Genomic DNA, 21,180 nt, shown 5'->3' with positions numbered 1-21,180 from the left:
CGATTAGCCAGCTCGTTGAATTCGCTCGTCTACGAGAGCGACGGATGACGTCGTTCGAGTAGTCCTGCGAGGATTCCGAACGTTCCATTCGACTCTCCGGAATGCTACGGAGCTTCGTTTAAATTGCAAGTACCTTGCGAAGATCTGGACTACTACAATCGGGTGGGATTCGAATGACGACCTCTCTCGTTCGGCTATTATCCAAGTTTTCGAAAGGGAAAAGAGAGAGAAATTCAAATATTCTCGCGTAGATCGGAGAAGGAGGAGATATTTTATAGAGAGATTCAATTACCCTTTTGCCTTTTGCTTTCAGAGCAATAAAGCCCGACGATCGTCGAGCAAGGACGAAGCGAGGAAAAAAGGGAAGAGCGCGCAAAAGTCTCGAGAGCTCAAGGCGTAGGACGAGGCCACCGTCGTCGCCGTCGTAAAAAGAAAGGGTGAGCTGTCGAATTCACGGAGGCATCGTAAAAAAGTAAAAAGGCCAAAGTTGAAATCGTGGACGCGGAAGAAACGCGTCTAACAAACGCTAACAGAATTTCGCTTACGACGTGCTCAGCCCTCTTGGTCCTCCCACCGACCGGCAAAGACGAGGAAACGTATTTGCTCGTGGCTTATTCCTTCCTTTCCGCATTCACCGTCGGTAAATACCGACTTTCTTTTCTCTCGGAGTCCTCTCGATCCTACCGTGTCCCAATCGACCGAGTCGATCCTAATCGACTACCGAGAAAAAAAGATTCTTTTTCCGATTCGTAACCGGCGCAACCTGTCCTGAAAATCTGCTCTCCTTGCTTTCCTCGAATTTATATCTCAATGTTCTAGAAGCAAGTTACGTTCTTAACGAGAAAAGTGTCACGATTCGCGCATAATGCCGATTCCCCAACGTGGGAGAGGAAAGCGAAGAAATCGGATACGATCTACCGGCGTTGCCGGGGCAACCGCATCGGCACGTACCTTGGATGGATGTCTCCTTCCTCTATCTATCTCTTTTTCTCTCTTTCGTTCTGTGAATGCAACCAACGACGTTGACTCTCTCTCTCTCTCTCTCTCTCTCTCTCTCTCTCTCTCTCTCTCTCTCTCTCTCTCTCTCTCTCTCTCTCTCGTGCCATTGACGATACTCGCGTGCTCTCTCGTAGTCGTCGTTGAACACCGCTACGGCTCGTCTTTGTTCCGCCGGTGTGTCTGGGCCGACAGTGAGTATCAAAGTCTCCGTATCTAATAATAAACGAACGGCATTGTTAGAAAATGGGTCGAGTAACTTTGTGCTTATATGCGAGATACGATGTCATCCCACGTAAACGCGTCCTCTATATATCGTGTATGCGTGTATCGGTACTCTTGCCTGTATCAATGATCGACGTTTATACGTCTCCTTGCTCTTTCTCTCTCTCTCTCTCTCTCTCTATAGAATAGAATAGATTACATAATATCTTCTTCGTGTACATTACATCGTACGATACGAAGGAATCGCCTTTGTTGGTCTTCCTTTTCTTTAGTCGCGTTGTTCATTTTTTTAAAATGCTTCGAGCGATATACGAAAAAATGTTCCTCTCTTTCTTGGCCAAGAATTCAACACGGTCAAGATATGTGTGTATATATATATATATATATACACGTTGCATTTTTTTTTTAACGCGACGTGGAAACGTTTACGTAGAATCACGAGAAGAGAAAGGACAAACGACGAAGAGGAAAGAGAAGAAAAACGGGCCAAACTATGTTTACCTTTCGTGACTCGAGGACAGTTCTTGTTTCTTGTCTTACACACTAGTAGAGCGTTGTTTGTGTGTATACCGCAGAAGTGACGATACGTTAACGATGTATTAGCTTCGAACGCGTGCATCGTTTCATTGCGTTTAACGGCAGCTGGCTCTTCGCTCTGGAGCTTTCCCAAATAAGCTTTCCCCTTCGACTTTTTAAAGCTCTGAGCCTGAAATCAGCCGAAGCATGACGTAACTTTTCTGACAAAAATTCTCCCACGCTCGCTCGAGGAAATTTTCATAGTCGCGTTACGAATAAAAAAGCCACTTTGAATTATATTCTTTTATTTTGTTTTTCGCTCGGGAATAAATCTTTCCAAGAGAAAACTTTCTTTTCCTCGTTTCTATTACGACGTATCGGATCCAGTCTCGTTTAATTCATTCTCATCAAAGGCAACGTCTTTATACGTTTCTTGTTCGTTCGCCAACATGAGACTCCGCGGTAAACCGACGTACCGAAAATTTATCGTTCCGCTTCCTCGCAAGACGCGGTTTTGCGGTTCGTCACACCTGGTTACATGTCGTATGCGTGGCTCGATTTTTGTTCAACGCCGTGAATACGAAAATTTATTACCCGAGTTTCTCGACAGTCGGATAGGTGGATTTGCACGAAACTGCCTGCAAAGGTAAGTTTTCTCATTTAACAAAGGTAGACCGAGTAAACTGCAGCTGCTGCTACTTCCCTAATTTATTAGCAACGTACACGTTTCCGCGTGTACCGGAACTCGGTTGCGCGCGAACGTATCTTCTAATTTTTTTTTCTCTTTTTTTTTCCTTTTTTTTTTTCTTTTTTTTTTCTTTTTTCTCTCATATTTTTTTTTCTTCTTTTTCGAATCTAATCCGTCATTCGTCAATTTCATAACGAAATGTATTGTACTAAGTGGTAAAAGCCGGTTATCGGCCAGACGCGGCAAACGATCAGTTTCTAGCGTTGGTAAAGAAGAAAGCTGCGAGCGTCGATAACGAGAGCCAGTCTCTCCTCCTCTTCCTTCTCTCCTGTAATCAAGAAACTATCTGGACGCAATTTAACGCGAGGGTGTTTCGTTTGCGGTCGCATCGTCGTTAATTCAAACCGAGATACGAGATCTCGGAGGAAGGAAGGAGACGAAGAAGGAAAAAGGGTGTCGGTCTGAAAAAAGGAAATAACTGCCCTGACGGGCAAAGGGACAGACCGTGAACAATACCGTTACTCTCTGCGTGTTATTCGATAAAATTGCTTCGACCGTCGCGCAGTCCGTTCGGTTTGTCCCTCGATCTGTCATTTCGGAGAGAGGAAATTAACCGGACGCGTTGGCATATCGACAATGAACTGCGGACGATCTCGTTGCTCGTTTTCCATCTTTCTCTCTTTTATTTGCTTTTTTCCGTCTTTACAAAAGGGCGCGAACAAACAAAGTCTCGCGATAAGACTCAATGCGCGACTCAATAATATCTATAATATGTATAAAATGATGAATGGATGTTGACTCGACGGAAAAAGGCTTGACCTTGTACGTAATCTCGAATATATTATTTCTATCTCTCGTTGTACAGCGAAATCGTACGGCTTTTCCTTCGATGATCATTTGAGCATACATCGATTTTCTTGTTTTTCTTCCTTCCAGTTTTCGAGTTACTTACTTACCTACCATTTCTTCTCTCCGTATAAGAACGCGCTGGATTTATATGACCTACATATATACATACATGCATGCATACATACGTACATACATATTTGTGCGCGCGCGCGTATACTTACGTGTATGTACCTATTCGTATACGGAAAACGTTATAATTCAGGCGGATCCGTATACTATCGCGAAACAAGGTACACCGAGAGTCTGTAATCGAACGCTTACATGCGCGTCCGCGCACAACTTGGCTACGTGCTTACCAGCCGTAGAATTATAACCGAGCGTGATACTAATTTCTACAGGCATCCGAGTAAATGCCGGAGCACGAGCGACCGTGTTCGCGGTGCATACGTCGATAGGAGGCTATATTTACTGCCTTTTACTCTGATCGAAGGCCGAATACAGCGCACCTGGTAAGAATATATCTTTCCTTCTGACCCCCCCCCCCCTCTCCCCCCCCTCTCTCTCTCTTCGACACTGTTTAAGCGCAAGTCCCATTCATTTGCATTTTCGAAAAAAAAATCTATTGTCGGTGTTTGAAAATTCGGAAAGACAGTTTCGACGAAGCGAAGAGGATAAGGGAAAACGTTAGAAGGTCACTGTTAAAAGGGAATCGAAAATAAATAGTGGAAGGGAGAAAACGAGAGGAGCATTTTTCCTGCGAAGCTCTCTCAAGCATTTCGTGCTTTGCGAGTAATTCGACGGTGGTTCGTACACGAGAGACAACGTTTGTAATTCATGGCTCGTATCCCATCCTGCTAACGGAGTACGAACGGTCTATAAAGTACCTGCGTGTACATACACGCGCGCCCATCCTACGTATATAGGCACGCGCTTGTTGTTTACCTGCTTCTGCCAATGGTACTCCGTGTCGCGTTCAAGCGCTACAGAATGGGATGCTAATTTCAACGAACGTCAAAGTTAAATGCGAAAATGTGAGGCAAAGCGCGCGCCGTTACGAGAAGAAGAAAAAAGAAAGAAAGATGAACGAGAGAGAAAGAAAGATGGGGGTCGAAGGGACGACTGTTTGAAAAATAAATATCTGCTAAATATATATTTGTCCGGAGAGACTGATTATTATCGCTGAAACGTTTGACGAATTAATCGGTCTATTGTAAAATCGCGATAGACACGTGGACGTAGGTTTTTTTTTTTCGACGTAAGAAAAAAGAAAAATAAAGTGTTTCTCTTGGAAGAAACGGAGCCGGTCGAGTAGGCTCTCGGATGTACCTGGACGGTAGTTTTCTTAAGAGAGCCGAGGTAACTGGGTAAAAGCGACGGGCACTGGCAGAGACTCGTGGAACGTAAACGTGCCAACGTAACGACGAAACGCAACCAAAAGTCCACGAATTAAAATCGGCTTCGTTGGTAATCGAAGAAACGAGATTATTTTCACGAGCATGGCTCACCTATTTTCTTATAAATTCCTGCGAAGCATCACTAATCTTTTGTACTTTTTATCACCTTTTTCCTTTTCTTCAATTTAATCACATAGTGATGGTTAGGAGCAGTCATAGGAGAAATCCTTCGACGTAATCTAATAAGACGATGTAGCTATTGTAGAATGCGTTAGCTCTATGGCATTTGATGATTTTGGGGCGTTGTCCTACTATACGCGATTTAACGTAGCTCAAAATTTCAACAAATTCGACCAAAAATATAGGCATTGGTTGCGAAGCAACAGTTTTATCGGAGAAACGGCTGGAGCGACGAGCGTTGTCGCTGTCAGAAACAGCAGAACGTTTTCTCGTTCCCCTTTTAGAAGTCTGACGATGAAGCATAGCATCGATCGGCCGAGAATATAGTCGTTTCCACGAAGAAAACTAGCGCGTTCAGTTAATGGGACCTATCTGCGCGAGGAATAATCTCACGTCGGATTCGATTTTCTTCTCCTTCTCTTCTGGTTTTCTACGACGACGAGTCAGAGAGAGAGAGAGAGAGAGAGAGAGACCCAATAAAAATTTGCAAAGCGCGTAAATATCAATTACCGAAATTTTGCCGGAGAAGATACTAATCCCCGTAGGTACTTACTAAGCGGAAGTCCGTCTTAAGTTAATATCGTATTGAGCCTCGAGCGCTGGATGAAATTGTGGGAAGGTTGCGGTGAGAGGAGACTAAAGCAAGGAATGATTAAAGTCTTCTGGCAGGACCTTCCATAAGACTGGCGGCGCGTCCTACGCTATGGACGAGTAGGCTGTGTAAAGATTATCACCCGACGAATCAATTAAACGGTCCAGTTAACCGGCTAATTGCAAGCCGGATCGAGAAAACGAGGCAATCTTTCGAAAGTGGCTGTGCTCGACGCCGTCTCTCTCCTCTACCCTCTCCCTCACTCCCTCCCTTCCTTTCTTCCTTCCTTCCTTCCTTTCTCGAAGCATTCCTTTTCAAAGTTCGATGCAAATTCGCATCGATATCGGAAGAACTATGAAAATATGACCACCTATTGCATGCAGTCGTCGCGACGCTCTTGCCCTCATCCATATCGGTGGAATTTGGAATGCAGTCAAGTGCAACGGCATCCAAATGTCTTCTAACGATCCTCTTTTTCCTCCTTCTCATTCTCTAATTCAAACTTCTCTCGTCTTGTTTCGTCATTCTTCACGATTTTCAACGTGTTTTCAAAGTCAACCTCTCATTTTACTAATGGCCTTCGTTCGACGGTGCGAGAAAGAGCGAGAGAGAGAGAGAGAGAGAGAAAAAAGGCAGACCGTAATCCGTGCCAAGGAGATTTGTGTACGTTTCGTTGAAAAAGACTACCTCTGAAAACTTACAAATGTACTCGAAGCTTTTTCTAAGAGTATCGAACGAACGAAATGTCGCAAATTCGTCGATTTATTTCGATCCTTTTCCCTTCTTATTAATTCGTCTATCTTTTTCTTTCGAGAAATTTGCCGAGAAGAAATTCTCTCGAGTCGTTATAAACCTTCTTCCACACTCTTCTTCCCTATACCGTCCTTTTCATAAACTTCCGACCACGCCTCTCTTCGTTTCTCCTTCACGCTTCTCTTCCTCGATCTCTATCTTTCTCGAAGATACGGCCAGGCAAAGTAATTTCCAAGTAAATCTTCGAACGAGTCGGGATAAGCCGTCGGGAAGCCAAAAGCGTAAATCCAAGTTAGATCCGATAGCCGAGCGTCCTGCCGGCCAAATTGCCGAGGTGCAATTCGTTTCGGTCGCAGTACCGTCGACGTTGAAATTCATTTTTTCTTTTTTTTTACTTTTCTTTTTTTATTTCCTTTCTCTCTTCAACTGGGACGAATCTACGAGGAATCTTGGAAGAGATCTTTTAATTGCGTCTATTATATTCGCTTTTTGTCTTTGAACGGCGAATGACACTTTCGACTGAGCTTTCATCCTTTTTTTGTCTAACTTCAACCGTTAACTCGAATCTATTAATTCGGAATTAATCGTCTCGCACGATGGAACGTGCGTAGAACAGCGCGTATTATCCGAGAATGGTGAGTTAGCAAGAAAAGTTGGCAAACATAGCCAACGACGATAAAACGGATAAAACGACGAGCTCGCCGATCGGTCGTCCCAAAGATGCAGGAAAATATTCGTTTCGTGAATCGATCGCGGCTCGGAAACGGGACAACCATAAATCGTATCTTAACTCATATTCTTGAATGTCTCTCGCAAATATTTAACTAAAGATTGACGATTTTTGCTCGTCATCTTTTCTACGAAGCTTCGGAGAAAAAGAAAAGAAAAAAGAGAGGATGAGGAAGGAAAGAGATTCTACGGAGACGTCCTCTCTCTCTCTCTCTCTCTCTCTCTCTCTCTGTGCTGTCCTCCAAACGCGAGAGTAAGATAAAAGAGGGAACTTTAATATTAAGCCAATAAACTCTCCCAGGCTTGAATTCGTTTTCGTAATATATTATATCTCGCGAGCTGACACGCCGTTCGCTTTGCGAGAGTGGATTTTTCCGAGTAGCAACTCCTCTAGATGTCTCGAGAGAATTACGATATTATGCGGAAGAAAGGCAAAGATAACGAGACGTTACAGGACTTTAAAGTTAAATCTACGAGGTTTCCGTAAGATCGGCAAGTACGTAAGGCTTAATATATTTTTTCTTTTCTTTTCGAAAACCGAACGAGGAAAGGCAACGGTAGACGATGATTCGACTTTACGAAGAGAATTTACTATTTCACAAGAGTTTCATTGACTGAGTCAAACGAATGAGTCACGCCTCGAGACGCTTTCGAGGTAATTAATTAATCGCGGCATTCCGCGCCTAACCGTCTCCTACGTTTAAACCTGACGTTGGGAGCTTTTCAAACACGGAGAACGTACGTTGAAGCATCCTTGGAAGAACTGGACCTCCTCCTCCTCTCCCTTATCTCATGACATTCATCTTCGTAGACTGGACACGCGAACGGTGTGAGTCACCATCGACGTGAAGTAGGCTTAGCAAGAGATCGTTACGTTCCTGTTTCCATGACATTATAAGCGAATAAAAGAGACGAGAGAGGGCGCACGGGAAAAAAAGGAAAGGAGGAGGGGTGGTGCAGGGCCGGGGAGGGGCGTTATTATACGGAGGAAAGAGAAAAGTGGGTGGGCTCGAGTTCAATCGGTCGAACGTGGATTCTCTTCTTGCCAAACTCAGCGGGACCGCATTGCGGATGCACGCGGTACTTTGCTACGGATCGTCGATTTCATTTACTTCCGTTGCTACTATTCCCGTTATCTATCAAAGAAGCGAAAGACGGAAAAAGGAACGGGAAAGAATAAAAATTGCATTCAGAGGTCAAGAACGAAAGAGAAAGAAAGGAGGGAAAGGCAAGGTGGGAAAATGAAATTCGACTCGACAACGACGCGTGCATGACCCCTATCGGTTTTAGCCGGAGGCACTCCATCTCTCCGACATATGGAGTAATGTAATTGATTCATTTCGCTAGGAGAAGTTGCCTCATTCGAGACGAACTCCATTTCCAACATCACTTTGATGCGTTTTCATAAAATTCCATAACGATCGCGCCATTGCCGATCGTAACTATAAGTACGCGGTAGTATTCGAAGTGAGTATTCGAATAATTCACGTTATTTTACAAGATCGCGACCGACGAACATTACCATTCGGACGACGAACATTACCATTCGGATCGCGAGTTACGAACGATCAAGATAAATGATCGTCCATATGTATATGCGTACTACACCACTTGGCCTCTCTCATGAAGCTACTCGATTCTACGATCTCCACGGACAGTAGACCACTAACCGAGGATCGATCGAAACGCATCAAGATCGAATTCACGTCGTGGACACGTGTCCTACCAAGATAACGGACGTTTCGATATAACGCACGTTGAAACGTGCTCGTGACACAATCTGCTTACGGTGAACGATCGTACGAGCAGTAAATCGATATTAAAGTCTCTCTTTAATATCGATTTGCTATGTGCTATAATTATCTCGATAATATATTTCTTTCCTGAAATAGAAAATAAATACAAAACTATCGGAAAATAATGATTTCTTATCGAACGATCGTTCGATATTCTATTGCCAATTAACAAGAAATTCTCGATCCAAACTTGGCCCATCGGAATATATACGGACAGCTGACCCATCGACTCTCTTGGAATAAAAGGAGGTCGTTGCTCAATCACCTCAAATATGGTACGATACGAACTTTGTAAGCGCATTAACGACAACGTACATCGCTGATCTAACGATCATTAATTACGTATCCTTCTTACGTGCAACGAGCAGAAAACTCATTCTCGAGACGTATCTGCGATATCTTGACGCTTGAAAGACAGGGCGAGATACGAAATCGATTTCGTATCGAGTGCCAATGATAAGATAACATATATCGCGATACTTTCTTCTTCTTACGTAAAATCGCGTGTAATTAACGATGATATTTGATTTTCTCGCTCGTCGACGAGTAGTGCTCTTCAAAGATCCATTATCGTCCTTCTCGTCATTATTATTATCAAAATTCTCGTGCGTTGTGCTAAATTGAAAACAAATGATATCAGGTACTGCGTTGTAATCCTGACAAAGGGATCGATGATACAACGCGTTGACGTATTGTCTATTATATATGCCGATAACGATGCAGCGAAACAAAGTACGTTCGATTTCTTTCGATTTAGGGCCTATATCAATGTCGACGATATATAACGTCGTTTGCACCGTTTTGTGCAAAATTTACCGTTCCCTACGCCTATCCGATCTCTCTCTCTCTCTCTCTCTCTCTCTCTCTCTCTCTCTCTCTCTCTCTCTCTCTATCTATCTATCTATCTATCTATCTATCTAGCGAACGTCGTCGAATCTCCGCTTATCTTTCCACGTTTGACACGAATGCGAAACGTCAGTCGTATAGCCGATAACACGCCCTGTCAATAGAGAAAATTCATGTGAAATTTTGCGAGCGTCGTTTCTGGAATAGGACAAAAGGTAACGTTTATGTTCGTTGCAGATAACTATTTTATATCCTAAGTTTTATTGGACAGCGAGATGAAAAAAGAAACAAGACGGTTCTTTCGAGCTGTAAGAAAGGCATATTTCTAGCAAATGCCTGGCAGATAAAGGAAATGCATTTTCTCTCTCGTCTTCTCATAACTCGTGGAATACGTTTAAAGATCTTTCAAGATCGTCGATGACGAATTATCTCAATTGCGTATGCGAAAATAATTGTATGGTTATACATGAATAACGTTTTCTCGAGATTGTCCTCTTATCTTCGTCGTTCGAAAATCACACCAAACGTACTCGTTACATTTTTGTTTGTTAAAATAACACGTATATATATATATATATATATATACAATCATTTCCACGGTAATATGAATTTTTTCGTCGGAATGTCCTTTGCAGAGAGAAAGAGAGAGTACGGTGAGATAGATTTACACCAATTAAAACGTGCGAACATAGACAAGAGAGTTGAGCTTATGAAGTGAGAAGAGTAGTACTGGGAATCTCGAACGTAGGACGTGTATGTAGCTTGGAGCTTCGTTAAAGTCATTAGAGAAATCAGGGAAATATACTGACGAGAGGATGCGACTATCCTATCTTTCTCTTTCTCTCTCTCCCTCCTTCCCCTGTATCTCCCACGTTCGTATGCACGCACACGTAACTCGCACATCTCTCTCCCCCCTCTCTCTCTCTCTCTCTGTCTGTCTGTCTGTCTGTCTTTCTCTCTCCCGCAGTTCGAACGCGACACGCGATGTATGCAAAAGCACGACCGAACCAGCCAGCGTAGTACATTATACACTTTGTTCTCGAGAGCGTGGAATTACCGTAGAAGAGAATCACCGGTTTATATACATTTTTATTAGGTGAAAAGGTGTTATGGTATTCGTGCGAATATCTTCGTTATTCTACTAGGCTTATTCCTCCCTCCCCCCCCCCTCTCTGTCTCTCTCTTTTCAACCTTTCCCCACATCTCTCGAAGCTTTTCACACTGACGATTTCCTTTTCTTTCTCTCGTTTATCAGCCCTTTTATAGCAGACGTAGCTGTACATACAACCTTCCTCGTTCGGGAATGAAACTTTAAAGCTTGGAGAAGGTTCGAGGTTACCTCGATCACGTTACGGCTCCGAAAGTATCGTTATAAATTTGGATTTAATCCGATACGAGAATCGATCGACATTGGTAAGAACGAAACTTTGATCGTTTCCTAAACTTTAGACGTATCCGAGAAAGTTTAAAGTTACGATAATCGTTTCGGTCTTCTCGCGTTGTCACGGTCACAATGATGCGAATTGCTCGAGATTATGTAATAACAAGTAAACGAGAAACAAGGGAAAATGTGTAAAATAAATTCGTGAAAAGGGGGCGGTTAAAAAGAGATCAATTATTAAAGTTCTTTAAGGGTCGCGACAACGACGACGGAACGATTTAACGACTTTCTTCGGAGTCTCCGATTCGATCGCCAAAATTTCGTGTTAAAACGAAACATTGCTGATCGAAGAAGACACGAGAAAAGATTCTGAGAAAGTAAAATTTATATTTTTTATTTCAGACACTTTTGGATAGAATGCAGCGAGAGGAAAGGCAACGTCGGCCTGGGAGAACGAGGCGATGAGAGGTCTGAATGGAGTCCGAGGAAGCTTCGGAGCCCCCTGGGGCTCGAACGTACGTGCCATCGTCAGGGTTCGAGCGGGCAGCTCGACGCGAAATCTCGACCTGATCCGCGAATTCTTTACGCGAACGTGAGCCAAAGAAGATAAAAGAAAAGGTGGATATATCGCGGTGTTCGAATCGATTCGAATCCGAGTAAAAATATAGTGGACGGGATAAGCCTATTATACGTAGATACATAGATAGAAAAATTAACGCATAATAAAACGGCCTTAGAAAGTGTTTTCCTTTCGCTGACAACGACGCTGACTAAGGACGACGCGGTAAGAATTGAATTAATATGACGGCGGATCTTGTTTCGTTGATCGATGAATACGCAGCCGTATGGAAGCGAAAACAAGTCGTAGAGAAGGAAAGCAACGCGCCTCGCACCAGAAGAATAGGTAATGCTTCTAAGATGTTCGAATCTCTTTCTAGTAATAATTGGAGTTTGTACGTTGCGCGTAACAGGATCATAGTGGAGCCAACGTGAGGAGATTTACGATTTAAAAGTACGGATAAATCGAATAAAGAACGTACGCGATAAAAAAAAGAGAAAAGAAAAAAAAAAAAGAAAAAAAAAAGAAAAAAAAGAAGGAAAATGGCAGCGCCGGTGATAGAGAAGAAGCGATTCTTTTGTCGCGAGTGGGCGTTCATGAAGCTGTCCCATTGTTTGGAACAACGGCCCGCATCGAAGACCTGTGGTGCGTTAATCGTCGGTGGTCCAGGAAGCGGAAAGACTGCCCTCTGTGCCGAACTGGCATGGCCCTCGAACGGTTCGAACGCGAGGCATCAGAGAGCTTTGAATCGACGTCTTCTGGCGAGGCACTTTTGCCAAGCCAGAAGCGAAGCGTCTCTTTCGCCAGCCCAGTTTGTTAGATCTTTGGTGGCACAATTACTTCAGGCTAGTTCCGATGGTATTCGTCGCGCGACACCGGACTCACCGACGACATTGAACGCGACGAATCTGACGACGAACCCGACGACGAACCCGACGACGAACCCGACGACGATGGTCTTAACTTCGAAAGAGGCTGTAGCCGAGGCCTATGCCGAAAAGTTGAGAACTGATCCGGAGATTCAGGCTGCTTTGGAACCTGACGTCCTCGATCGTGACCCGGACGACGCGTTGAAGAAGGCCCTGCTCTTTCCTCTTTTAGAGGTCGAACCTCCGAAAAGTTGTCTCTTCCTTTTGGTCGACTCCATCGACGAGGGTCAAACGCTCAATCCTCCTCAGACTGGTACCCGAGATTCGAGAAGGGAAAACGATAACGTCAGTCGTACGATCGCCGAACTCCTTGCCAATCATCATCACCTATTTCCGCAGTGGCTTCTTTTAGTTTGTACGGCGCGACGTCAAAGCAAGACCATCTCGCGTATGTTCACCGGATTCCGTAAGATATCTTTGGACGATTTGAGAAAGTCTCAGGTGGTCAGGGACGTCCAGCAGTATATACTCGAACGTTTGGATCAAGAGGATACTCTCAGGTGGGTGGGTGCCGCCTTCGGCAGGTGTGTATAGTTAGTTGATTTTTTCTTCCCTCGAACTCAGCCCACCCGCCGCCCCGCCCCCCCCCCCCACATCCCTCCCCGCCCTCCCCAACCTTGCTTGCTCACTCACCTCTCATACGAATCATTCTTATCGGTGTGTTCAGGCAACACATCTCTCGCGATACAGCGGAGATGCTGAATCAGCTACACATCAAAAGCAACGGCTGCTTCTTGTACCTGGAAAAAGTGTTGGACGGTGTGGCCGAGAACTTTATCGTCCTTCGAGAAGTTCGAGAAATACCGGGAACGTTAAACGGTCTTTATCTCTGGTTGTGTCAAAGGCTCTTTAGTAGGAAACAGTTTGCCAAGGTGCAACCCCTGTTGAACGTCATTCTTGCTGCAAAATTACCCATCACGCAAGAGATACTATACAAATGTGTAAGGACAGCGTGCGCTAACATCACCGTCGAAGACTTCAATCGTCGCTTGCATCTTTTACGAAGAGTTATATCGGTGTCTCGAGCCGGTGCCTTGATGCTCTTTCATCATAGCTTCGCCGAATGGCTGTTGGACGTGAAACATTGCACCCAAAAGTATCTTTGCTCGGCCGTCGAGGGTCACGCCATGCTGGCGGGCTACTACACGCTTCGTGGACCTGAACTTAACCCAGACGAGATTTGCGTGTTGGGACAGCACCTACAACGGGCGATAACGAACGCGTCGACGAGCAACTGTTGTACTCTCGACGTTCATACTCTCCAAGTACTCTGGATGATGGGTACCGGTGCACCCATCGAGGAATGTTACTTGGATAGTTCGGAATGCATATTATGGCCACGACAAGAGGTTAAACTTTTGAGGCTTCTCATAGACGCGGGCGCTAAATTATCGGAAAAGGTCGTCGAGGACGATGCCAGTAAAGACGCCGTTTCTTCTAGTCAGGTAGCAACACGATTCCCCCTCGAGTAGACGAATACAAATTTTATCCTTTGTGTAATGTAATAATGTTGAAGATCAAATCTCGCCACGCAGGTCTCGCAGGACGCGAGCCCCATGGACGAATCCCCGAGTGAACCATTGACCGAGTTACTCGGCGAGAGCGGTGACATCAATCAAACGGACTCTTGCGGTAGAACAGTATTGCACACGCTCGCTGCGGATGGCAATGCGTCCTTATTAGAACTCGCTCTTGCAGCTTGTCCGCACGTAAGCCTTTTATTCTCTCTCATAGACTAAATTTGCCCTTACTTGCTCCTACTTGTGACATTTGAATTCCAGGCAAAATTGGAAGGCACCGATCGTCACGGACAAACGCCATTGAATTTAGCTGCCAGACACGGTTACGCGGACGTCGTACGAGTACTTTTAGCCGCAGGCGCGAACGCGGACCATGCCGATTGCGATGGTTGGACTGCCTTAAGAGCCGCCGCATGGGGTGGACACACTCAGGTATTATATATGAACATACGCGAAACGATCTCTTTGCATAGAAGAGGCAAGCGATAAGGATGTATTTTCGCGAAGGTGGTAGAACAGCTCTTGGAATATGGCGCGATGGTCGATTGTGCCGACTGGGATCAAAGGACAGCATTGAGAGCCGCAGCCTGGGGCGGCCACGAAGATATTGTGAAGGCCTTGTTACAGCATGGTGCTGATGTCAATAGGACGGACGACGAAGGTAGAACCGCCTTGATAGCTGCCGCTTACATGGGTCATAGCGAGATAGTAGAACATCTTCTCGACTTTGGCGCTAAAATCGATCATGCCGACAGCGATGGCAGAACGGCACTGAGCGTAGCAGCCTTGTGCGTGCCATCCAACCACGGTTATGCCAAGGTTAATAGCCTTTCTTATTTCCGTACTTTCCTAGTATACTAATATAAAATAATTATATCGAACGATTTACTTTAAACTGTTCTTGCTGCATTCCCCGGCACAGGTCGTTACGATACTTTTAGAAAGAGGAGCCGCGGTAGATCATCAAGACAAGGATGGTATGACACCGCTATTGGTGGCTGCCTTCGAAGGTCATAGAGACGTGTGCGAATTGCTTCTGGAATACGAAGCAGATGTGGATCATTGCGATGCGACGGGAAGGACGCCTCTTTGGGCTGCAGCCAGCATGGGTCACGGATCTGTCGTTGCTTTGTTATTATTCTGGGGCTGTTACGTAGATAGTATAGACAACGAAGGTAGAACTGTACTTAGCGTTGCTGCCGCGCAAGGTGATACGGATGTCGTCAAACAATTACTCGATAGAGGTGGCTCTTCATATTATCTCTTGCATCTTGATATATTTATTCATTTCCTTATTAACTGGGCACGATTGAAAATTCTCTTCAAGGTCTTGACGAACAGCACAGAGACAATTCTGGATGGACACCGTTGCATTACGCAGCCTTCGAAGGTCACGTAGACGTTTGCGAAGCATTGCTAGAGGCCGGTGCTAAGATCGACGAAGCCGATAACGACGGAAAAGGCGCTCTGATGCTTGCCGCGCAAGAAGGACACGCTACGTTGGTGGAGAGGCTCTTGGTGCAGCATGGTGCACCGATCGATCAACACGCTCACGATGGAAAAACTGCATTAAGGTACGTTTCTACATGTTTCAATCTTGTATTATGACGCATGCATAGATAAATTTTAATCGCCGTTTCTCTCTATTTTTAGACTCGCGGCTCTAGAGGGACATTACGACACCGTTAGAATACTGTTAGGCCACAAAGCGGACGTAAATGCAAAAGATGCCGATGGCAGAAGCACTCTGTATATTCTTGCTTTGGAAAATAGATTAGCGATGGCACGGTTTCTATTAGAACACGCACCCGCTGATGTCGAAGGTAGAGATTCCGAAGTAAGTTTTTTGAATCATAAAGGACCTTCGTCTAAAGGGCATAATTAACAACGTATAAAATATCATAACGTACAGGGCAGAACTCCTTTGCACGTAAGTGCTTGGCAAGGACACGTAGAGATGGTTGCTTTATTGTTGACCAAAGGAGGTGCAAGCGTGAACGCGTGTGACAATGAAAATAGAACGCCTCTTCACTCTGCGGCATGGCAAGGACATGCAGCGATCGTCAGACTACTATTGGAACACGGGGCAACACCCGACCATACTTGTAATCAAGGTGCAACGGCTTTAGGTGCGTTCAAACGTCAAACGTACTTTTGATTAATATAACACAACGCAACGTAATAACTACGATTGCCCTTTCCTTATTCACTCGGTATTCATAGGTATTGCCGCACAAGAAGGACACGAACATTGTGTTCGAGCCCTTTTAAATCATGGTGCTGACCCAAGTCATTCGGACCACTGTGGTAGAAATGCGATCAAAGTTGCAGCTAAAAGTGGTCATGACACGGTAGTAAGATTACTCGAAGAACACGCTGCAAATCAGCGAAGCTTAAAACCTACGATCAATGGAGGTTTGTTAGTTTATTAATTTAATCGAACGATGAGTAATACTACGTAATCGTGCCTTTTTAACGCATATCTTTTCCATTTTAGGTGGTAGTGGTGGTGGTGGTGGTGGTAGTAGTAGCGCGACATCGATAACATCAAATTCGACCGCTGAAACGAAACCCTCCTCGGCAATTTTAAATCCTCTTTCAACGCAATATAGCCCAGCGGAATCACCGGACTCTACGAAAAGAAGAAGCTGTGTTTCTTTGGGTAATAATTCGAGCAACAGCAAATCGAGCAGCAATTTGACGGGAAGCACTAAGAGTGATCAAGGAAAATTCAATCAAAACTCTATGGCCAATCAAGTGATTAAGGTAAGTAGTAAATAAGTAATACGAAATTACGCCATTCCTGGGCGTAAAAAAGAAAAATTGATACCACTTCCAGTCAAACTAATAAATTACTCCATTAAAAATTGTCGCGCGAGTAAACGGAAAAAAAAAGTGATGCTGTGTTTATAATTTTAGACGCCACTATCCTTCACCCAACAACTTCAACAATGTTCAAGAGGAGCAAAGAGTCGACCACTGAGCAAATTATTGTCACCCTTAAAAAGTGAACCACAAAGTCCGATTTATGCATCACCACCTCATTCTCCGTTAAGCGACAGTCTCATACCTTACTCCCCCACAAACACGAGTCCACCTAGCGCACAGATAGCGGCAAACGTAATACAGAGTCAACTCGGTGTATCGTTGTTAACAGGAAATCAAAACTTACCGTATAAATCGCAAATTGGTGCATGCAATCATCATACACCTGCTATTTATGAGCCCATAAATATAAAAACAGAAATTATCGATAAAAATGACATAACCAAACCGTTCGAATTAACGAACGAAATGTTAGGCTTGAATATTGGAAAAGATAAGAAAAATAGTATCGAGGAGAGAAGAACCTGTGCTGATACACACTTTACTCGAGATACTCATATGAGAATTATTCTCGGAAACAGTGGAGCTGGCGTTGGTAGGAATGTAAAACATACAACAGAACATACACCTGGAAGGTAAGCCAACACTTACTATTAATCCTATTCTCGATAACACCAATATATATATATACATATATATATATATATATATATATATATATATATATATATATACACACATATATATATCTTTTACATTTACATCATTTTCTCCTAGTATAAGTAATATAAAGCCAAAGCGCAATGGTTTAGTTTCCAATCCAGCTATGAGATTAGTAGCAGGTGTTAGAAATGGAATTGAAAATGCAACGAATAGAAATAAACCGATCACTACACGTGTAAACGGATTTCAATGGAAAGCAGAAGCTCGTAAAGAAACTCCTTTGTAGGGAAAGGTATTTATTTGTGTTTATATCGCGCTCTCCCCTTGAGAATACATCAATCGTAAACGTTCGATGGAAGTGGTATCAGAATTTATAATAATATATACTAATAAAAAAAAAAAAAAAAAAAAAAAAAAAAACCGAGTTTCTTTGAAACTCCGTTTTTTTGCTTATTGCAATTTTATCTTGTGCTATCTTGCAATTTTAATAATATAAATGTTCTTTGAACAGGTTGCACAAAAAACAACATCTCGAAGGAACTCTACAAATCGCTATTGTGCGTGGCGTATTCTCATTACCAAGAAGCGAAAGTCAATACATAAATTTTTTTCCTTTTATTTGAGCAAAATCAAATTACCTCAAATAAAGAAGTGAAAGAAAGTCCAGAAATGTTTTATTCAATGCAAAGCGTAAAGTACTATTGCATAGTACACAAAACCAAATATAAAACTGCATAGTGAAGTATGTAGTCCTAGGTATGTAAACTTATCATGATTTTGTATATATAAATGTAACGTTAATAAATTTCTTTACTGATCTCACTGACATATATATATATATATATACATATATATATATATATAATTACACATCAGATATATATATATATATACATACATCAATTATTGAAATCTTATAAATCTTTAGAATCGTAATTTTAAAGGATGGTTAGATATTGAGATTTTCTTCAGAAGACTGGATGCAAATGAAACGCATATGTGATGTTTTAATGGATAATATAAAAACAATGCAGAATTGTAAAGATATGTATAAATAATATTGAAATATAGAAAAGGATGATGATATGTTACACAGTTAAAAATACGTAAAATATGGCCTGGAAATTAAAAAGCATGTGTAAATACACATCCTTTATGTATTGTGCACGATCATATTTATTGTATTTATACTGTATTAGGTGCGCAAAATAAATAAAAAATAAACTTCTAATTGTATTAATTCGTAAATCGTTATCCATGAATTTGAATAGCAAACCTTAATGATTAATTTACATCATAAAAGATTTTGCCATATATAGATCGCATATCAGATAAGAGCTATATCTTCTTGTATACACTTGATAATTCATCTCACGTTTCCTCTTTAGGTGTTAACATTGCAGGAACATATATCCTCGCAAAGTGATATTAACCCATCGTATCATATGAAATAATAGATTTAACGTCGTTCTTTCAAGTGAAACTAATTACACGTTATGAAGCATAAACTAATAATTGCTACATTTCTTGGTGTAAGCGGCGGTGTTATATTTGGATTAGTTTTAAAATATTGTACTCCACAGCCATGGTCCCAACGAAAGATAATGTATATAAAATTTCCTGGAGAAATATTTATGAGCTTAACAAATAGTATAATATTACCGTTGGTAGTATCTAGTGTTGTAAGTGCAACCTGCAATTTAAGCAAGTCAGGTAAATATTAGGACAAAGAGGTAAATACATAATTTGATCAAATACATAAAATTCATTTTTTACGTGCATGGACTTATAGGTCCTATCGGGTTAATGGCACTGTGCTATTATTCCGTGACAACCTCAATAGGAATAATTCTAAGTGTTATTTTGACACAAAGTATAAGGCCAGGTAAATTACTTAACAATGAAAATCTTACATCAGATTTGGCATCTAAACATTTTATGACAATTGATACACTTTTGGACTTGTTACGGTAATTAGCGTTAAATTATAAAAATAATAAAAATGAATTCTCTAATATCATATCGCATGCCTTTCTTATAAAATCATGTTTCAGTAATTTAATATCAGACAATTTAATTAAAGCATGTTTTATGCAGTATCAAACGGTTTTGAAAGAACCAGAAAATACGACCAAAGGTATATGGCATGTTACCATAATTAATAATAATAATTAAGTGTTTAAAGTTTGAAATATTAAAAAATTGTATACATTGCAGTGCCTATAAACCAATGGGCTATAACACATCAAGATATACCAGGCACCGATGTAATTGGTTTGGTATTTTTTAGCTTACTACTAGGTTTAGCAGCTGGCAAGTTGGGTGAAAAAAATAGGCCTCTGTTAAATGTTATAGATTCGTTTTCTCAAGTGATGATGAATATTATGAATTGGATAATCATGTACAGAATGAATTTATTTCATTGATATTATGCTTTACATCAAGCGACATTAATATCCAAGTTATTTTTTATCACAGGATTGCACCAATTGGCACATTCTTTCTTATTCCTGGTAGAATTTTAGAGATGACAGATTTTAGTTTAATATTTAAACAATTAGGTGCTTATATATTAACCGTTTTTATCGGTCTGATATTACAAGGATTTTTAATATTACCAATTCTGTATTTTCTACTTACACGTAGATCTCCATACAAAATTATAATGAAATTAGGTCCCGCCTTTGCAACAGCATTTGGAACATCATCGAGGTATATAATATTATTTTGTCTTCTATTACATATTTACTTACTAAATACAAATTATATGATAAAATTTAGTACAGCTACTGTCCCAGTAACGATAAAATGCTTACAAGAACTTGGTATAGATCCAAAAGTCCTGAAATTTGTGGTACCGATAGGTGCTACGATAAATATGGACGGAATAGCATTATATGAAACTGTTGGGGCAATATTTATTATTCAGATGCGAGGATTAAATTTTTCATTATTTAAAATAATAGCCATCAGGTTAGTGTGAGGCGCTTGCGCACGTTCCTGTGCGAAACGTAAAAGAAATCGTAATAAAAAGAAAATATATTTAAAAATCATTATTTTCCAAGTATTACATGCACTATCTCGTGCATTGGTGCAGCTGGATTGCCCAGCGGTGGATACATGATGTTAATAATGGTATTAAATTCTATTGGAGTCCCTGTAGATGATATCGCATTAATTATTGCTATTGATTGTTTTGTGTAAGTATATCTCGATGGCATAAATTAATTTCAAGAATTAATATCTTTATTTTCATCCTATATTATTTCATAGGGATCGATTCAGGACAACTATAAATATTATTTCCGACGCTTTCGCATCTGGTATAATATCTTATTTACTTAAAAATAAATACAAGCAATACAGTAATACGATGTCTGCGAAAACGCAATCGTTGACCGATGGAGTAAAATAATATATTTCGATAGAAATATGAAAGAAATAGGTCAAGTTATTCATCAATTCTTTCCGGGATGTGGTAAAATATTGTTATTATCATTATTTCTCGTAAATGTTTTACTTCAAGGCAATCTTTATAAATTGAAATATTTACGTCCGAAAAGAATTTCGATTCTATTTACTTATGAAAAATTTCCTCAATAAAACCAGAATTTAGAACATTTTCGTTAGCTGTGTTATTATATCCTTCAAATTATCATATGAAATTTGAATATCAGTATGTGATTGGAAACATCGGATTTATTTACATTCCCAATGAACATTTGTAATATCCAAATT

The 21,180-nt window shown here is 41.6% G+C and overlaps 2 protein-coding genes across 16 annotated transcripts in view; both read left to right on the top strand.

Moving 5' to 3' along the window:
• LOC124422605 (ankyrin repeat domain-containing protein 50) overlaps window positions 1-18,673 on the top strand; it is a 45,647-nt gene extending 26,974 nt beyond the window's left edge. For 2 of the 15 annotated variants that reach the window (XM_046959288.1, XM_046959293.1), the window contains exons 2-16: window positions 11,348-12,957; window positions 13,101-13,878; window positions 13,969-14,142; window positions 14,215-14,385; window positions 14,461-14,772; window positions 14,876-15,197; window positions 15,281-15,527; window positions 15,607-15,790; window positions 15,866-16,082; window positions 16,177-16,368; window positions 16,451-16,719; window positions 16,873-17,414; window positions 17,557-17,734; window positions 17,954-18,198; window positions 18,371-18,673. In XM_046959288.1, coding sequence (XP_046815244.1) covers window positions 12,047-12,957; window positions 13,101-13,878; window positions 13,969-14,142; window positions 14,215-14,385; window positions 14,461-14,772; window positions 14,876-15,197; window positions 15,281-15,527; window positions 15,607-15,790; window positions 15,866-16,082; window positions 16,177-16,368; window positions 16,451-16,719; window positions 16,873-17,414; window positions 17,557-17,728 — 4,491 coding nt within the window. In that variant the 5' untranslated portion in view covers window positions 11,348-12,046 and the 3' untranslated portion in view covers window positions 17,729-17,734; window positions 17,954-18,198; window positions 18,371-18,673. Of the gene's footprint in view, window positions 1-313; window positions 438-3,672; window positions 3,784-9,097; window positions 9,780-10,819; window positions 10,978-11,347; window positions 12,958-13,100; window positions 13,879-13,968; window positions 14,143-14,214; window positions 14,386-14,460; window positions 14,773-14,875; window positions 15,198-15,280; window positions 15,528-15,606; window positions 15,791-15,865; window positions 16,083-16,176; window positions 16,369-16,450; window positions 16,720-16,872; window positions 17,415-17,556; window positions 17,735-17,953; window positions 18,263-18,370 lie in introns of those variants that run through there. The other 13 variants (XM_046959297.1, XM_046959286.1, XM_046959294.1 and 10 more) reach the window with 13 other exon arrangements.
• A 489-nt stretch (window positions 18,674-19,162) lies between these two features.
• LOC124422615 (excitatory amino acid transporter 3-like) lies at window positions 19,163-21,062 on the top strand. Its single transcript, XM_046959322.1, has 7 exons — window positions 19,163-19,412; window positions 19,497-19,579; window positions 19,660-19,843; window positions 19,921-20,154; window positions 20,224-20,415; window positions 20,508-20,642; window positions 20,716-21,062. The coding sequence occupies exons 1-7, from the start codon at window positions 19,249-19,251 to the stop codon at window positions 20,855-20,857; spliced, it is 1,134 nt and encodes a 377-aa protein (XP_046815278.1). The 5' UTR covers window positions 19,163-19,248; the 3' UTR covers window positions 20,858-21,062.
• The last annotated feature ends 118 nt before the right edge of the window (window positions 21,063-21,180 follow it).

This window comes from Vespa crabro, chromosome 3, assembly GCF_910589235.1.
Source record: "Vespa crabro chromosome 3, iyVesCrab1.2, whole genome shotgun sequence".
Lineage (NCBI taxonomy): Eukaryota > Metazoa > Arthropoda > Insecta > Hymenoptera > Vespidae > Vespa > Vespa crabro.
The sequence above is the reverse complement of the archived record's forward strand: the minus strand, read 5'-3'. Positions and strand labels throughout refer to the sequence as shown.